We start from the raw sequence: 20197 nt of genomic DNA, 5'->3' as shown, positions 1-20197 counted from the left end.
GTGGGTCATTCCAAATGCCCCACGTGGGTCATTCCAAATGCCCCACGTGGGTCATTCCAAATGCCCCACGTGGGTCATTCCAAATGCCCCACGTGGGGCATTTCCAAATGCCCCACGTGGGTCATTCCAAATGCCCCACGTGGGTCATTCCAAATGCCCCACGTGGGGCATTTCCAAATGCCCCACGTGGGTCATTCCAAATGCCCCACGTGGGGCATTTCCAAATTCCCCACGTGGGTCATTCCAAATGCCCCACGTGGGTCATTCCAAATGCCCCACGTGGGGCATTTCCAAATGCCCCACGTGGGTCATTCCAAATGCCCCACGTGGGTCATTCCAAATGCCCCACGTGGGGCATTTCCAAATGCCCCACGTGGGTCATTCCAAATGCCCCACGTGGGTCATTCCAAATGCCGAACGTGGGTCATTTCCAAATGCCCCACGTGGGTCATTCCAAATGCCCCACGTGGGGCATTTCCAAATGCCCCACGTGGGTCATTCCAAATGCCCCACGTGGGGCATTTCCAAATTCCCCACGTGGGTCATTCCAAATGCCCCACGTGGGGCATTTCCAAATGCCCCACGTGGGTCATTACAAATGCCCCACGTGGGGCATTTCCAAATGCCCCACGTGGGTCATTCCAAATGCCCCACGTGGGGCATTTCCAAATGCCCCACGTGGGTCATTCCAAATGCCCCACGTGGGTCATTCCAAATGCCCCACGTGGGGCATTCCAAATGCCCCACGTGGGGCATTTCCAAATGCCCCACGTGGGTCATTCCAAATGCCCCACGTGGGTCATTCCAAATGCCCCACGTGGGGCATTTCCAAATGCCCCACGTGGGTCATTCCAAATGCCCCACGTGGGGCATTTCCAAATTCCCCACGTGGGTCATTCCAAATGCCCCACGTGGGTCATTCTAAATGCCCCACGTGGGGCATTTCCAAATGCCCCACGTGGGGCATTTCCAAATGCCCCACGTGGGTCATTCCAAATGCCCCACGTGGGTCATTCCAAATGCCCCACGTGGGGCATTTCCAAATGCCCCACGTGGGTCATTCCAAATGCCCCACGTGGGTCATTCCAAATGCCGAACGTGGGTCATTTCCAAATGCCCCACGTGGGTCATTCCAAATGCCCCACGTGGGTCATTCCAAATGCCCCACGTGGGTCATTCCAAATGCCCCACGTGGGTCATTCCAAATGCCCCACGTGGGGCATTTCCAAATGCCCTACGTGGGTCATTCCAAATGCCCCACGTGGGGCATTTCCAAATTCCCCACGTGGGTCATTCCAAATGCCCCACGTGGGCCATTCCAAATGCCCCACGTGGGGCATTTCCAAATGCCCCACGTGGGTCATTCCAAATGCCCCACGTGGGTCATTCCAAATGCCCCACGTGGGGCATTTCCAAATGCCCCACGTGGGTCATTCCAAATGCCCCACGTGGGTCATTCCAAATGCCCCACGTGGGGCATTTCCAAATGCCCCACGTGGGTCATTCCAAATGCCCCACGTGGGTCATTCCAAATGCCGAACGTGGGTCATTTCCAAATGCCCCACGTGGGTCATTCCAAATGCCCCACGTGGGTCATTCCAAATGCCCCACGTGGGTCATTCCAAATGCCCCACGTGGGTCATTCCAAATGCCCCACGTGGGGCATTTCCAAATGCCCCACGTGGGTCATTCCAAATGCCCCACGTGGGTCATTCCAAATGCCCCACGTGGGGCATTTCCAAATGCCCCACGTGGGTCATTCCAAATGCCCCACGTGGGGCATTTCCAAATTCCCCACGTGGGTCATTCCAAATGCCCCACGTGGGGCATTTCCAAATGCCCCACGTGGGTCATTCCAAATGCCCCACGTGGGGCATTTCCAAATGCCCCACGTGGGTCATTCCAAATGCCCCACGTGGGTCATTCCAAATGCCCCACGTGGGGCATTTCCAAATGCCCCACGTGGGTCATTCCAAATGCCCCACGTGGGTCATTCCAAATGCCGAACGTGGGTCATTTCCAAATGCCCCACGTGGGTCATTCCAAATGCCCCACGTGGGGCATTTCCAAATGCCCCACGTGGGTCATTCCAAATGCCCCACGTGGGGCATTTCCAAATGCCCCACGTGGGTCATTCCAAATGCCCCACGTGGGTCATTCCAAATGCCCCACGTGTGTCATTCCAAATGCCCCACGTGGGGCATTTCCAAATGCCCCACGTGGGTCATTCCAAATGCCCCACGTGGGTCATTCCAAATGCCCCACGTGGGGCATTTCCAAATGCCCCACGTGGGTCATTCCAAATGCCCCACGTGGGGCATTTCCAAATTCCCCACGTGGGTCATTCCAAATTCCCCACGTGGGTCATTCCAAATGCCCCACGTGGGGCATTTCCAAATGCCCCACGTGGGTCATTCCAAATGCCCCACGTGGGGCATTTCCAAATGCCCCACGTGGGTCATTCCAAATGCCCCACGTGGGTCATTCCAAATGCCCCACGTGGGGCATTTCCAAATGCCCCACGTGGGTCATTCCAAATGCCCCACGTGGGTCATTCCAAATGCCCCACGTGGGGCATTTCCAAATGCCCCACGTGGGTCATTCCAAATGCCCCACGTGGGTCATTCCAAATGCCGAACGTGGGTCATTTCCAAATGCCCCACGTGGGTCATTCCAAATGCCCCACGTGGGGCATTTCCAAATGCCCCACGTGGGTCATTCCAAATGCCCCACGTGGGGCATTTCCAAATTCCCCACGTGGGTCATTCCAAATGCCCCACGTGGGTCATTCCAAATGCCCCACGTGGGGCATTTCCAAATGCCCCACGTGGGTCATTCCAAATGCCCCACGTGGGGCATTTCCAAATTCCCCACGTGGGTCATTCCAAATGCCCCACGTGGGGCATTTCCAAATGCCCCACGTGGGTCATTCCAAATGCCCCACGTGGGGCATTTCCAAATGCCCCACGTGGGTCATTCCAAATGCCCCACGTGGGGCATTTCCAAATGCCCCACGTGGGTCATTCCAAATGCCCCACGTGGGGCATTTCCAAATGCCCCACGTGGGTCATTCCAAATGCCCCACGTGGGTCATTCCAAATGCCCCACGTGGGGCATTTCCAAATGCCCCACGTGGGTCATTCCAAATGCCCCACGTGGGGCATTTCCAAATGCCCCACGTGGGTCATTCCAAATGCCCCACGTGGGTCATTCCAAATGCCCCACGTGGAATGACCCACGTGGGGCATTTGGAATGACCCACGTGGGGCATTTGGAAATGCCCCACGTGGGGCATTTGGAATGACCCACGTGGGGCATTTGGAATGACCCACGTGGGGCATTTGGAAATGACCCACGTGGGGCATTTGGAATGACCCACGTGGGGCATTTGGAATGACCCACGTGGGGAATTTGGAAATGCCCCACGTGGGGCATTTGGAATGACCCACGTGGGGCATTTGGAAATGCCCCACGTGGGGCATTTGGAATGACCCACGTGGGGCATTTGGAATGCCCCACGTGGGTCATTCCAAATGCCCCACGTGGGTCATTCCAAATGCCCCACGTGGGGCATTTCCAAATGCCCCACGTGGGTCATTCCAAATGCCCCACGTGGGGCATTTCCAAATTCCCCACGTGGGTCATTCCAAATGCCCCACGTGGGTCATTCCAAATGCCCCACGTGGGGCATTTCCAAATGCCCCACGTGGGTCATTCCAAATGCCCCACGTGGGTCATTCCAAATGCCCCACGTGGGTCATTCCAAATGCCCCACGTGGGTCATTCCAAATGCCCCACGTGGGGCATTTCCAAATGCCCCACGTGGGTCATTCCAAATGCCCCACGTGGGTCATTCCAAATGCCCCACGTGGGGCATTTCCAAATGCCCCACGTGGGTCATTCCAAATGCAGCACGTGGGTCATTCCAAATGCCCCACGTGGGGCATTTCCAAATGCCCCACGTGGGTCATTCCAAATGCCCCACGTGGGGCATTTCCAAATGCCCCACGTGGGTCATTCCAAATGCCCCACGTGGGTCATTCCAAATGCCCCACGTGGGGCATTTCCAAATGCCCCATGTGGGTCATTCCAAATGCCCCACGTGGGTCATTCCAAATGCCCCACGTGGGGCATTTCCAAATGCCCCACGTGGGTCATTCCAAATGCCCCACGTGGGTCATTCCAAATGCCCCACGTGGGTCATTTCCAAATGCCCCACGTGGGTCATTCCAAATGCCCCACGTGGGTCATTCCAAATGCCCCACGTGGGGCATTTCCAAATGCCCCACGCGGGTCATTCCAAATGCCCCACGTGGGTCATTCCAAATGCCCCACGTGGGTCATTCCAAATGCCCCACGTGGGGCATTTCCAAATGCCCCACGTGGGTCATTCCAAATGCCCCACGTGGGTCATTCCAAATGCCCCACGTGGGGCATTTCCAAATGCCCCGCGTGGGTCATTCCAAATGCCCCACGTGGGTCATTCCAAATGCCCCACGTGGGTCATTCCAAATGCCCCACGTGGGTCATTCCAAATGCCCCACGTGGGTCATTCCAAATGCCCCACGTGGGTCATTTCCAAATGCCCCACGTGGGTCATTCCAAATGCCCCACGTGGGGCATTTCCAAATGCCCCACGTGGGTCATTCCAAATGCCCCACGTGGGTCATTCCAAATGCCCCACGTGGGTCATTCCAAATGCCCCACGTGGGGCATTTCCAAATGCCCCACGTGGGTCATTCCAAATGCCCCACGTGGGTCATTCCAAATGCCCCACGTGGGGCATTTCCAAATGCCCCACGTGGGTCATTCCAAATGCCCCACGTGGGTCATTTCAAATGCCCCACGTGGGGCATTTCCAAATGCCCCACGTGGGTCATTTCAAATGCCCCACGTGGGTCATTCCAAATGCCCCACGTGGGTCATTTGGAAATGCCCCACGTGGGTCATTCCAAATGCCCCACGTGGGTCATTTCCAAATGCCCCACGTGGGTCATTTCCAAATGCCCCACGTGGGTCATTCCAAATGCCCCACGTGGGGCATTTCCAAATGCCCCACGTGGGTCATTTCCAAATGCCCCACGTGGGTCATTTCCAAATATCCCACGTGGGTCATTCCAAATGCCCCACGTGGGTCATTCCAAATGCCCCACGTGGGGCATTTCCAAATGCCCCACGTGGATGCCCCACATTTGGAAATGACCCACGTGGGTCATTTGGAATGACCCACGTGGGGCATTTGGAAATGACCCACGTGGGGCATTTGGAATGACCCACGTGGGGCATTTGGAAATGCCCCACGTGGGGCATTTGGAATGACCCACGTGGGGCATTTGGAAATGACCCACGTGGGGCATTTGGAATGACCCACGTGGGGCATTTGGAAATGACCCACGTGGGGCATTTGGAAATGCCCCACGTGGGGCATTTGGAATGACCCACGTGGGGCATTTGGAATGACCCACGTGGGGCATTTGGAAATGCCCCACGTGGGGCATTTGGAATGACCCACGTGGGGCATTTGGAATGACCCGCGTGGGGCATTTGGAATGACCCACGTGGGGCATTTGGAAATGCCCCACGTGGGGCATTTGGAATGACCCACGTGGGGCATTTGGAATGACCCACGTGGGGCATTTGGAATGATCCACGTGGGGCATTTGGAAATGACCCACGTGGGGCATTTGGAATGACCCACGTGGGGCATTTGGAATGACCCACGTGGGGCATTTGGAAATGACCCACGTGGGGCATTTGGAAATGCCCCACGTGGGGCATTTGGAATGACCCACGTGGGGCATTTGGAATGACAAACGTGGGGCATTTGGAAATGCCCCACGTGGGGCATTTGGAATGACCCACGTGGGGCATTTGGAAATGCCCCACGTGGGGCATTTGGAATGACCCACGTGGGGCATTTGGAAATTACCCACGTGGGGCATTTGGAAATGCCCCACATGGGGCATTTGGAATGACCCACGTGGGGCATTTGGAAATGACCCACGTGGGGCATTTGGAATGACCCACGTGGGGCATTTGGAAATGACCCACGTGGGGCATTTGGAAATGCCCCACGTGGGGCATTTGGAATGACCCACGTGGGGCATTTGGAAATGACCCACGTGGGGCATTTGGAAATGCCCCACGTGGGGCATTTGGAATGACCCACGTGGGGCATTTGGAATGACCCACGTGGGGCATTTGGAAATGACCCACGTGGGGCATTTGGAAATGCCCCACGTGGGGCATTTGGAATGACCCACGTGGGTCATTTGGAATGACCCACGTGGGGCATTTGGAAATGACCCACGTGGGGCATTTGGAAATGCCCCACGTGGGGCATTTGGAATGACCCACGTGGGGCATTTGGAATGACCCACGTGGGGCATTTGGAATGACCCACGTGGGGCATTTGGAAATGCCCCACGTGGGGCATTTGGAATGACCCACGTGGGGCATTTGGAATGACCCACGTGGGGCATTTGGAAATGCCCCACGTGGGGCATTTGGAATGACCCACGTGGGGCATTTGGAAATGACCCACATGGGGCATTTGGAAATGACCCACGTGGGGCATTTGGAAGTGCCCCACGTGGGGCATTTGGAAATGACCCACGTGGGGCATTTGGAAATGACCCACGTGGGGCATTTGGAAATGCCCCACGTGGGGCATTTGGAATGACCCACGTGGGGCATTTGGAAATGACCCACGTGGGGCATTTGGAAATGCCCCACGTGGGGCATTTGGAATGACCCACGTGGGGCATTTGGAATGACCCAGGTGGGGCATTTCCAAATGCCCCACGTGGGTCATTTCCAAATGCCCCACGTGGGTCATTCCCACGTGGGGCATTTGGAAATGACCCACGTGGGGCATTTGGAAATGCCCCACGTGGGGCATTTGGAATGACCCACGTGGGGCATTTGGAATGACCCACGTATGGCATTTGGAAATGACCCACGTGGGGCATTTGGAAATGCCCCACGTGGGGCATTTGGAATGACCCACGTGGGGCATTCCAAATGCCCCACGGGGGTCATTTCCAAATGCCCCACGTGGGTCATTCCAAATGCCCCACGTGGGGCATATGGAAATGACCCACATGGGGCATTTGGAATTGACCCCCGTGGGGCATATGGAAATGACCCACGTGGGGCATTTGGAAATGCCCCACGTGGGGCATTTGGAATGACCCACGTGGGGCATTTGGAAATGACCAACGCACGTGGGGCATTTGGAAATGACCCACGTGCTTTTGGAATGACCCACATGGGGCATTTGGAATGACCCAAGTGGGGCATTTGGAATGACCCACGTGGGGCATTTGGAAATGACCCACGTGGGGCATTTGGAATGACCCACGTGGGGCATTTGGAAATGACCCACGTGGGGCATTTGGAAATGACCCACGTGCATTTGGAATGACCCACATGGGGCATTTGGAATGACCCAAGTGGGGCATTTGGAATGACCCACGTGGGGCATTTGGAAATGACCCACGTGGGGCATTTGGAATGGAAATGACCCACGTGGGGCATTTGGAATGACCCACGTGGGGCATTTGGAAATGACCCACGTGGGGCATTTGGAAATGCCCCACGTGGGGCATTTGGAATGACCCACGTGGGGCATTTGGAAATGACCCACGTGGGGCATTTGGAAATGCCCCACGTGGGGCATTTGGAATGACATACGTGGGGCATTTGGAAATGACCCACGTGGGGCATTTGGAATGACCCACGTGGGGCATTTGGAAATGACCCACGTGGGGCATTTGGAAATGACCCACGTGGGGCATTTGGAAATGCCCCACGTGGGGCATTTGGAATGACCCACGTGGGGCATTTGGAAATGCCCCACGTGGGGCATTTGGAAAGACCCACGTGGGGCATTCAGAAATGCCCAACGTGGGGCATTTGGAATGACCCACGTGGGGCATTTGGAATGACCCACGTGCATTTAGAATGACCCACATGGGGCATTTGGAATGACCCAAGTGGGGCATTTGGAAATGCCCCACGTGGCGCATTTGGAATGACCCACGTGGGGCATTTGGAAATGACCCACGTGGGGCATTTGGAAATGCCCCACGTGGGGCATTTGGAATGACCCACGTGGGGCATTTGGAAATGACCCACGTGGGGCATTTGGAAATGCCCCACGTGGGGCATTTGGAATGACAAACGTGGGGCATTTGGAATGACCCACGTGGGGCATTTGGAAATGACCCACGTGGGGCATTTGGAAATGACCCACGTGGGGCATTTGGAAATGACCCACGTGGGGCATTTGGAAATGCCCCACGTGGGGCATTTGGAATGACCCACGTGGGGCATTTGGAAATGCCCCACGTGGGGCATTTGGAATAACCCACGTGGGGCATTTGGAAATGCCCCACGTGGGGCATTTGGAATGACCCACGTGGGGCATTTAGAAATGCCCCACGTGGGGCATTTGGAATGACCCACGTGGGGCATTTGGAGTGACCCACGGGGGGCATTTGGAAATGACCCACGTGGGGCATTTGGAAATGACCCACGTGGGGCATTTGGAATGACCCACGTGGGGCATTTGGAAATGACAAACGTGGGGCATTTGGAATGACCCACGTGGGCATTTGGAAATGACAAAGGTGGGGCATTTGGAAATGCCCCACGTGGGGCATATGGAAATGCCCCACGTGGGGCATTTGGAATGACCCACGTGGGGCATTTGGAATGACCCACGTGGGCATTTGGAAATGACCTACGTGGGGCATTTGGAAATGCCCCACGTGGGGCATTTGGAATGACCCACGTGGGGCATTTGGAAATGACCCACGTGGGGCATTTGGAAATGACCCACGTGGGGCATTTGGAATGACCCACGTGGGGTATTTGGAAATGCCCCACGTGGGGCATTTGGAATGACCCACGTGGGGCATTTGGAAATGACAAACGTGGGGCATTTGGAATGACCCACGTGGGGCATTTGGAATGACCCACGTGGGACATTTGGAAATGACCCACGTGGGGCATTTGGAAATGCTCCACGTGGGGCATTTGGAATGACCCACGTGGGGCATTTGGAATGACCCACGTGGGGCATTTGGAAATGCCCCACGTGGGGCATTTGGAATGACCCACGTGGGGCATTTGGAAATGACAAACGTGGGGCATTTGGAAATGCCCCACGTGGGGCATTTGGAATGACCCACGTGGGCATTTGGAAATGACAAAGGTGGGGCATTTGGAAATGCCCCACGTGGGGCATATGGAAATGCCCCACGTGGGGCATTTGGAAATGACCCACGTGGGGCATTTGGAATGACCCACGTGGGCATTTGGAAATGACAAAGGTGGGGCATTTGGAAATGCCCCACGTGGGGCATATGGAAATGCCCCACGTGGGGCATTTGGAATGCCCCACGTGGGGCATTTGGAATGACCCACGTGGGACATTTGGAAATGACCTACGTGGGGCATTTGGAAATGCCCCACGTGGGGCATTTGGAATGACCCACGTGGGGCATTTGGAAATGACCCACGTGGGGCATTTGGAAATGACCCACGTGGGGCATTTGGAATGACCCACGTGGGGTATTTGGAAATGCCCCACGTGGGGCATTTGGAATGACCCACGTGGGGCATTTGGAAATGACAAACGTGGGGCATTTGGAATGACCCACGTGGGGCATTTGGAATGACCCACGTGGGACATTTGGAAATGACCCACGTGGGGCATTTGGAAATGCTCCACGTGGGGCATTTGGAATGACCCACGTGGGGCATTTGGAATGACCCACGTGGGGCATTTGGAAATGCCCCACGTGGGGCATTTGGAATGACCCACGTGGGGCATTTGGAAATGACAAACGTGGGGCATTTGGAAATGCCCCACGTGGGGCATTTGGAATGACCCACGTGGGGCATTTGGAATGATCCACGTGGGACATTTGGAAATGCCCCACGTGGGGCATTTGGAATGACCCACGTGGGGCATTTGGAATGACCCACGTGGGGCATTTGGAATGACCCACGTGGGACATTTGGAAATGACCCACGTGGGGCATTTGGAAATGCCCCACGTGGGGCATTTGGAATGACCCACGTGGGACATTTGGAAATGACCCACGTGGGGCATTTGGAATGACCCACGTGGGGCATTTGGAAATGACCCACGTGGGGCATTTGGAATGACCCACGTGGGGCATTTGAATTTTTAAATTTTAAATTTGAACATTTAAATTTTTAGTTTTTTCTTTTGATATATTGTAAACGCACTTTTCCATAGAGTCGAAAAAACAGTTTTGAAAATAGTTCACTATTTTGAGAAACGGCATAACTTCAAACTATTTTTTTTAAATATCTATTGCGTTTTCTAAAAAAAATGCAATTTTTCAGTGTACCTATAACTTATGAGATTTGTTTTTTATTGACAACGAAAATCATTTTTTAATGATTCAAAAAACTTTAAATGTCTCTCCGGAAAATTAGCAAATTCCGACTTATGCCACTTTGCTTTGAAAGCGACGAATATTGATTGGCATATAGAAACAAAATTTCAAGAAAGTTCATTTTTTCGTTCACTTAACTTTATCAATTTCTACCCTATTTTCATATAAAATAAATTGTGTGGTTAAACAAAAACTAAAGTCTTAAAACTATTCTTCAAATTAAAATGTTCTGTGTCAAGAGCAATCCAACAAAATTGTGTAAAATGTAACTCAATACTTGTATAACTCCTATAATGGTGTTTATAAAAAAGTAATTATAGGCATAAAATTGAAATTATGCAAGGTATTGGCTTGCAAGCTTCTGCATATTCTCTCTTAAGTAAACAATAAACATATTATATATTAAGACCTAAAGCCTTTTGCTCTCTTGTTTTGTGATACAAAAATGTTTTTGCATTACATCAGCCAATTTCAAGCTCTCGTAGTTGTTACTCTTTATGATAAACTGAAACACTTATCTCATAGAGACACAACAAAAACAAAATTAGAGCAAGTAGGAGTTATTCTGAGCTAGGCTTTGATCTTAGGTGTTCGGATCTGATCTAACAAGAGAATACAAAACGTATACTCTTTGAAATAGGTAAATGCATTGTATACAAGATAACTAACTTAAAAATTGTATAAAAGAAAAATTGTGTATCCTTTTCATATCAAACAAATTTGTGCATCAGAATAGTTAACATGGCTTGCATCCATAAAGTAAGCTAACAAGAATCAAGTACACAAAGAAACATTAAAAGTAACTACTAACAACTTTTATTATTTTCAGTCCATTATTTTCTTCGGTTTTATTGCGGTAGCCCATGGAGTGGGAGTTGTATTGCAAGGACCAAGCATCTATCAACCACAATTGCTGACCAAACAAGTTGAAACCGTTGATCTCAGGCCACAATATACTTTCAGCTATGACGTCAAAGATCCCTCAACTGGTGACATCAAGAACCAAATAGAATCACGAGATGGTGACATCGTTAAGGGTTCATATTCTTTATTGGATAGTGATGGTTTGACTAGACTCGTTCAATACACTTCAGATGGTGTTAATGGATTTAATGCCGTTGTAACACGAACGGGAACCAAACAGATCTTAGCTGCTCCAGCTCCTACTTTGATCAAGAGTATTCCTCTTCTTCAACAACCAACTTTGATCAAATCAATTCCAAGCATCCTTCAAGGACCTTCTATCATTAGGTCACAAGGTCTTCCTCTTCTAGGTGGCCTTGGCCTTCCATCTCTTGTGCAATCTCCTCAACTGTCGTATGGTTCACCATATTCTGGGGCATACTCAAGTAGCAGTTTGATAAGGTCACCACCATCAATAGGATTGGTCTCAAAGTATTAAATGCTCATCATTGCTACTTAAATTAGAAGGACTGTGTTATATTTAATGAAATAGCCGTACTTTTTTAATAATCTTATATAATTCTTTTTTATGTTAAATAAAATCTATATGTATTAATCGCAGCAAACTTAAAATTGTTATTAATTTAATTTTTTTTAACTATTAAGATTTGTTTGAACTGCTTATGCTCAATCAAAAAAATTCTGTTGTCAGTTGTTGAACTCTGAATAATATCAAAATCTTCACAGGACAAAAAATCTAAACAGTATTTTTCAATATGAATTTAGATGAATCAGTAACAATTTATCTGTTTACTACCACCAGGGCTGCCACTTCTGCTTATATCTGCTTGGTGTGTTTGTTATTAAATTCTTCATTTATTAAATTTATTAATAGTCCAGTCGACAAAGATTCCAAATTATAAAACATGTAAGATGTAAGAAGTTGTCAGATCTCAGTTATCATTTAAAGTGGTAGGATTTATGATACAAAAGTAACGAAATTCTGAGAGCCCTTACCTAATTAAGTCCATCGACATGTTCCGAGTGTATCATTACAGCTTTGATGCCCTATAAAATTAAAAATAAAATGCACGACTGGGTCGCACGAACTTGCTCTTGGAACTAAGGATTTTAATATACAAATTTGGTAAATGTATATGAAAAACAAAAAAAAAAAAATAAAAAACATAAATTTCGATTTTCAAATAAAAAAAACAACTATTCTTTAAATGAAATTGAGCTCCAAATAAGTATAGTTTCATTTCTTTTATACTGATGCATTTTTAGAGAGAAAAAAAAATTAAAATCGTTAGAACCGTTCCTTTTAAACTAATTTTTTATAAATCATGCAGTTAGGTATATTATTTTTTATAAACTAATGATGAACATCTAAACAAAAATTTCGAAAAAAAATGAGCGTCACGTTTTCGAAAATTTGATTTTTCAGCAAAAAAATTGGTTGTCTGTAAAGTCGGTTTACGGACGATGATTTTACGTGATAACGTCATAAGAAAACAGGTTGTTTGCTTTTGTTAAAACAAATGATCTAGAATTATTTATTTGAATCCAACCATAGTTTACAAGAAAAATCTAAATAAATACCTTTTTTTCTCATTAGGTATATCAATTTTTTATGTGAAAAGCCTACAAAAAAAATTAAATATTAAAAAGCTAAATATTTCTTCTCAAGAATAAAAACATTTTTAAATGTGTACAATGCCCTAAAAGTATTAAAATAATTTATTTAAAACAATCATTTCTTATGAAAAAAGTGAAAAAATCACTTCCATCACCCAAAAATCCATTTTTTTATATCATATTCTATTATAAATTTTATACCATCTGAAAGCTCAAAATATTTATATCGCCCATGTCTGTACGACTTCTACAAAAAGAGCTAGAAGTTTTTGAACCCAATCAGTTTTCACCAAAAAAAAGTAAAAATATCAATCTTTTTTATCTTCTCACTCCATTAAATTAATTTTTTTCGTTAACAACCTATATTAAATTTTATATAATGAGAAACTTATTATTTTGTCTTTAATATGACGCTTCAATCATATTTTTTCGATGTCTACAAAAAAGTAAGAATTTTTTTAAACCAAACATGTCGAAGTTTCAAACTGAGAATACGGTACTTCCCACACGGTGGCTGGTCATGGGCAACAGATCTCCACAGGTGTATTGAGGAATTTATGAAGTTTTTAAATTTAACATTGTGTAGCTTGTAGTTGTAGTTAATGTAGCGTTAAGTGTGATAAATCAAATGAAAAGTAAAATTAAATTAATTAAATTTTTATCTGTTCAAGATCAAAAGAAAGAACATGTTGAAAAATTTCGAACAAATATTTCGAACAGATATTTAAAAAATCGGTTCTATGGCAGTTATCGTAATTAACGATTTTTTATTTTTTTTTTTATTAACAGATAGACCTTCATCTTGTCATAAAACTACTACTTGAATTTTTAAATTAAAATCGTAGGAGTCCTTTTTCAGAAAATTAAACTTTTCCAAAATTGGTATATGACAGCTACCGTTATTAAAAATGATAACTGAGATCTGACAACTTTGTCGACTGGACTATTAATAAATTTAATAAATGAAGAATTTAATAACAAACACACCAAGCAGATATAAGCAGAAGTGGCAGCCCTGGTGGTAGTAAACAGATAAATTGTTACTGATTCATCTAAATTCATATTGAAAAAGTACTGTTTAGATTTTTTGTCCTGTGAAGATTTTGATATTCTTCAGAGTTCAACAACTGACAACAGAATTTTTTTGATTGAGCATAAGCAGTTCAAACAAATCTTAATAGTTAAAAAAAAATTAAATTAATAACAATTTTAAGTTTGCTGCGATTAATACATATAGATTTTATTTAACATAAAAAAGAATTATATAAGATTATTAAAAAAGTACGGCTATTTCATTAAATATAACACAGTCCTTCTAATTTAAGTAGCAATGATGAGCATTTAATACTTTGAGACCAATCCTATTGATGGTGGTGACCTTATCAAACTGCTACTTGAGTATGCCCCAGAATATGGTGAACCATACGACAGTTGAGGAGATTGCACAAGAGATGGAAGGCCAAGGCCACCTAGAAGAGGAAGACCTTGTGACCTAATGATAGAAGGTCCTTGAAGGATGCTTGGAATTGATTTGATCAAAGTTGGTTGTTGAAGAAGAGGAATACTCTTGATCAAAGTAGGAGCTGGAGCAGCTAAGATCTGTTTGGTTCCCGTTCGTGTTACAACGGCATTAAATCCATTAACACCATCTGAAGTGTATTGAACGAGTCTAGTCAAACCATCACTATCCAATAAAGAATATGAACCCTTAACGATGTCACCATCTCGTGATTCTATTTGGTTCTTGATGTCACCAGTTGAGGGATCTTTGACGTCATAGCTGAAAGTATATTGTGGCCTGAGATCAACGGTTTCAACTTGTTTGGTCAGCAATTGTGGTTGATAGATGCTTGGTCCTTGCAATACAACTCCCACTCCATGGGCTACCGCAATAAAACCGAAGAAAATAATGGACTGAAAATAATAAAAGTTGTTAGTAGTTACTTTTAATGTTTCTTTGTGTACTTGATTCTTGTTAGCTTACTTTATGGATGCAAGCCATGTTAACTATTCTGATGCACAAATTTGTTTGATATGAAAAGGATACACAATTTTTCTTTTATACAATTTTTAAGTTAGTTATCTTGTATACAATGCATTTACCTATTTCAAAGAGTATACGTTTTGTATTCTCTTGTTAGATCAGATCCGAACACCTAAGATCAAAGCCTAGCTCAGAATAACTCCTACTTGCTCTAATTTTGTTTTTGTTGTGTCTCTATGATATAAGTGTTTCAGTTTATCATAAAGAGTAACATCTACGAGAGCTTGAAATTGGCTGATGTAATGCAAAAACATTTTTGTATCACAAAACAAGAGAGCAAAGGCTTTATTAGGTGTTAATTTGTTTATTGTTTACTTAAGAGAGAATTTGCAGTGGCTTGCAGGTTTCAATATTGCATAATTTTAATTCTATGTATGTTCAATGACTTTTTGATAAATATAATCATCAAATTACTTGCAGAGTGTTGATGTTTAGTGGCTATCACACTGGTTTTTAAAACAATTTCGTATAGTTATTTGTATGGAAATGATGGCAATTGCAAAGTATTTGACTGTGCTTAACTGGTCGTGATTGGTGAGAAAATAAAAAAAGAAAAAGAATCAAGCCTACGGAAACAATAAATTAATTTGCAATAATTTATAGCAATTATGTATGTTTATCAACTCACAATTCACATGAAAGTCATACTCAACTTATCTTTGGTTAGTTTTCTTTCCGCAAATATTGCATTTAGTGAGTGTCAACTATCACTGAAATTTGAATTACAAATCGACTTGGAGTGATAGATACACAAACATTAGAGGCTCACGCGCTTGAGACATCATCTCTTAATATTTTGAGGGAAAAAATGCAAACACATTCAATGTAAAATAGAAATAAATATTCAATTAAAATAACTTCAATCCCGAAAAGATAATGTTGGAAAAATAAAGTTTTAATTATATTGTACTTTCTATTCGGAGTTTATAATTTAGATAACACCAAGCTAGCTTTCCATGAAAAAGTGGACATGAACAAATAATACTGGTTCTTAATAGCAAATTATTATTAGTTACAAACGGCATCACTTAAAAAAAAATCAAAGAACTAAGAATCTATAAAGTGTAAAAAATTATATTGAGTAAAGAGGTGTTTTTTTTTTGAGCAATGATGAAATTCGGAATAATTATCACAAAAACTGGGAAAAAATTGTTACACCAATGAAAATTGGTAAAAATGTTTTATTTATAACAAAAACCAAGTACCCAAAAAGTCTATACAAATATTTTAGGTTGAAGGGTGATTTTTTTTTTAATCCAATAAAATCAATGGTATAAAAGGTACCCTTACGAAATTCATATAATATTTTATCTTACCCATGGGAATTACATATCAAAGAAATCTATAAATTTTTTTAATGTGAAAGGTTGTATTTTTTAGGTGTGGAGAAAATATGGGTATAGGTATTTGAAAAAGTGTGTACCTAATAATAGAGTAATATTAGTGGTATCCTATTAAAATTCAGCAATTATGTTACTTTTAAGATGAGAAACAAGAATCTAAAGTGTCTATAAAAATATCATAGTTGAAAGGGTGTTTTTTTGAGTGAAAACCAAAATGATGGGTCACCCTAATGAAATTTGGTAAAAACATTAAATTTCGGATAGAAAGCAAGAATAAAGAGTTTTAATAACAAAAATTTTGGTGAAAAAAGGGTGTTTTTTCGAAGAAACAGTAAAATCTGTAATTGATCCCAAAAAGCGAATGATTCATTTTATTTTTGGGTTTGATGACAAATCAAACATTTATACTTTTCAAAACTTGTATTTAAAAAAAAAAACTTTTATTTCAAAACTTCTCTAACGATTTAATGATTTTTTTTTTTAATTCCTCGTTTTTTTAGGAGGTCAAAGCCATTTAGAATGAAGTTTTTTGTAATTTTAAATAAAAATTTTATCTTATTTTTTTAAAGTTTTTTATAAAATTAAATTAAAAATACTCTTTGGCGAAGCTTTTCGAAGCAACGTTTATTATCGTGCATTTTAATTTCCCTATCTAACCCTACCTCTGAACCTTTTCTCCCTACTGTACCATAGTTTTTCATTGTTGAATTCAACCTGCGCACAGGAGTCTTTTCTTACACACATACCATAATTGTTTTTATGGTTATTATAAGTTTTTAAGTCTTTCTTTAAAAAGGAAATGTTACGCATACGTCACGGTGTCCCACCTTCCTTAAAAATAAGTGGTTCGAAAATCTTCTTATTCATATGATAATTGAAACCACTGTTTTAAATTAGGATAAACAAATACATACTAGCTACATAATATAATCATTTTTATCAAAAAAACAAAACCGACTTCCATGATTCAAAACGGGGTTTTATGGTTTTTCTAATAGTTCCTATGATTTAAACTGAACGAAATTGAAATGGAAACGAATTGAATATCTCCTCCTTTTTGGAAGTCGGTAAAAATAAAAATAATCTGTCTCAGAAGTGAAATCCCGCCTCGAGTCCAATCCAATACCAATTAGTGTATAAATTTCTTGATACCTACTCTTGGTATTTAACTATTAAATTTTATCCGCCATTTTGTGTAAGGATACAAAATGCACAGTTTAATAACTGAAAAATGGTTGCCAAGTGTTTTCAAATTAAAATAAAAATATTAAAAATTGTTTGATGAATTTGACCAGTTTTTTCGAGTAATTATTCCACTGTTTTTGTTTTTATTTCAGAAACAGTGAATCAAACAAAAAAAATCAGAAAACGGAAGTAAATTGTCTTAAAAAAATGATGTTTTCAATGTGTTCATTCAAATATTTTGGCAACTGGATTGCTCTAAAGATTGAACCATTTACCTTCTTGTTCAAGAAATTGTGCGACCAAATACATTTTTGAAAATACAAAAAAAATACAAAAGTTTCAGTAAAAAATTCAAAAAGTCAATATAATTTTTGTAATTTGTCTATTTTATTATTTTATTGAAAAATTGCTACATAATGAAATATTTAAAAAATACTAATACTGTTCATAAATTTATTTTAAGAGCTCAATATAGTGAAAATATTTTATAGGTACTAATTAGCTAATATACGCAAGTACGCATGAAGTTTATTGCTAGCGATGAACCAAAATTTTATTTGTGAACCCAAATTCGCTGGAGCAAATTGAATAGCTGATGTTTCTGTAACATATTGTGGTTATCGGTGCACAACTCCATTACCATTGAATTTATACCCCGGAGCCGAAACATATTGAACTTTTTGTCTAAGGTCATGATTTCCAGCCAAATAGTATTCTCCTTTGCCTAAATCTTTGCTCTTCGTTACCCGCGATTGTTCCGAATTTAATCCGAATTTGTATTGTAGCAAATGTGAAATGTAACTAGTCGATTCGATTTCAGCTGATTCGGCTTTTCTTTGAGCTTTCAAAGCCTCATTGTATGCTTCCACATAGGCGGCATCGCTATTGTTGTGTCTATTGGTCAAGGCAAATCGATGGGCACTCTCGACTTCTTCTTTGTAAGCAGCTTGATCAGCATAATCAGCCGGTTTGAATAGACTTGTTGACTTCGGTTTTGATGATTGTTTGTGGGAATCAACAAAATTATGATCGGAAGTTGAGAATTTTGAATCGTAATTAACAAAAGACTGGTAAGAAACTGGATCAGATTGAATAGCTCCTGAATGTCCGTAGAAGATATTTTGGTTGTCTTGAACAAATCCAGCTTCCGAGATCACAATAAAAAATAAACCCATTAATAACTAGAAAAAAAAAAATAATTAAAAAATTGTTATGAAAAAAAAAACTGAAATGAAATAATATTTCCGACTTACTCTGAGACCCATTTTTGTTCCGTTTCGATTGATGGATGGTTCGCTAGTGATGGAGTCTAGCTAATATGAAATGTATCTAAATCTTTTGTTGATTATAATGTTTTATACCGCGCGAATTGGAAGTGTTAGGCGCGAACCAAATGTGTTGGAAGTTGGTATATCGCTGTTTGAGCGGCGCGGCGTATGACTTGCGAAATAATTTTTTATAATGAGGAGGAAAGAGATTTTTTATTTTGTTCATTATTTATTTCGATGTTGATTGGATTTATGCGAGAGAAATGGTAGAAAAAAAATAATAAATAATTATGAAATTCGACTTCGGTAGGTAACAACATTAACAGTAAATGAATAAACATAAACTTTTGAGTTATAAATATTAAGAGTTGGGCAAATATGTTTTATTACTGACAGTTCGAAAATTTATAGAAAAAGCTTTATTGAACAGTTTACAGGGTGCGATGGCAGTTAAAGACTAATAAAACGTATTTCTGTACTTGGTTGGAATTGTAATTGCATGTTGCAGGTTGGATAACGAGTTGTTACTAAAATAGAAGATTAATTGGTAGTAAAACTGCTATATCAATTTAAATCAAGATATGAGTTTGCTTATTAGAATTTTTGGAATTTCTGTTTTGCAAAAAGTCTTAAGAAACAAAACAGCATATTCATATGCTGCTAAGGTTAAATGGGCAACCATAAGTTGTGTTTCAAATTAAGCGTAGTTTAACTAATGCACGAGAGCGGATTTTCTTTAATTGTTTGAAACTGTGCATTTTATTAACCTACAAAAGGGCTAAAACTAGATCAAATACCTACTGTTATTTCCATAACAAATAATAGAAATATCAAAATGTATGCACAAGTGAGTGCTTGGAGTATCTGAAGAAATTTTGCTTACCAGATATTGTTTGGGCATTTATTAAGGAAATTTATGCATAGCTGGGTTAAAAGAAGGTGATTAGTAGTTGATTTTTCGTTGAGTGAACAAGACATTCGAGTGAACAAAAAATAATAATTTTGGACAGAATTGAATTTGCACTTAAAAATTCTGTCGTAGTTTTTAATATAATCTTTGGAATTAGGCCTTCTTTAAAACAAAAATTACACTGGTCAACAAGGTTTTTGCCACAAGAAACCAAAATATACTTTCCTAGTAGTTTTGGATGTGCTAAACTCGAATCTGAAGTCAGAAAATTTTTATTAGCCTCCGTTTTTGAAATATTACCATTAGAAAATGCCGAAAAACGTCATTTTGGTTGTTTTCGAGGTAATGTTTTTATGTGGGGTAATTTCTTATGAAAAAAAATTTGTAACAGTGCCTATAAGAACTGGTTTTATTCTTCCAAAAAATGTTTTAATCTTTCCGATATCTCTTTTACTGCCCCAGATATTTAA

General features: G+C 42.9%; 3 protein-coding genes across 3 annotated transcripts; 1 reads left to right on the top strand and 2 right to left on the bottom strand.

The window, feature by feature from the left end:
• The first annotated feature begins 11137 nt into the window (after positions 1-11137).
• LOC129916966 (larval cuticle protein A3A-like) lies at positions 11138-11955 on the top strand. Its single transcript, XM_055997236.1, has 2 exons — positions 11138-11195; positions 11266-11955. The coding sequence occupies exons 1-2, from the start codon at positions 11178-11180 to the stop codon at positions 11836-11838; spliced, it is 591 nt and encodes a 196-aa protein (XP_055853211.1). The 5' UTR covers positions 11138-11177; the 3' UTR covers positions 11839-11955.
• A 2246-nt stretch (positions 11956-14201) lies between these two features.
• LOC129916969 (larval cuticle protein A3A-like) lies at positions 14202-15019 on the bottom strand. The gene is made up of 2 exons (XM_055997240.1): positions 14962-15019; positions 14202-14891 (listed from the first exon to the last, which is right to left on the bottom strand). The coding sequence occupies exons 1-2, from the start codon at positions 14977-14979 to the stop codon at positions 14319-14321; spliced, it is 591 nt and encodes a 196-aa protein (XP_055853215.1). The 5' UTR covers positions 14980-15019; the 3' UTR covers positions 14202-14318.
• Positions 15020-17937: 2918 nt separating this feature from the next.
• LOC129916527 (uncharacterized) lies at positions 17938-19128 on the bottom strand. The gene is made up of 2 exons (XM_055996528.1): positions 18803-19128; positions 17938-18730 (listed from the first exon to the last, which is right to left on the bottom strand). Exons 1-2 carry the CDS (start codon positions 18812-18814, stop codon positions 18167-18169), a joined length of 576 nt encoding a protein of 191 aa, XP_055852503.1. The 5' UTR covers positions 18815-19128; the 3' UTR covers positions 17938-18166.
• Between the last annotated feature and the right edge of the window lie 1069 nt (positions 19129-20197).

Source organism: Episyrphus balteatus, chromosome 3 (assembly GCF_945859705.1).
Source record: "Episyrphus balteatus chromosome 3, idEpiBalt1.1, whole genome shotgun sequence".
Taxonomy (NCBI): domain Eukaryota; kingdom Metazoa; phylum Arthropoda; class Insecta; order Diptera; family Syrphidae; genus Episyrphus; species Episyrphus balteatus.
Note: the sequence above shows the minus strand (reverse complement) of the source record. Positions and strands in the feature narration are given on the sequence as shown.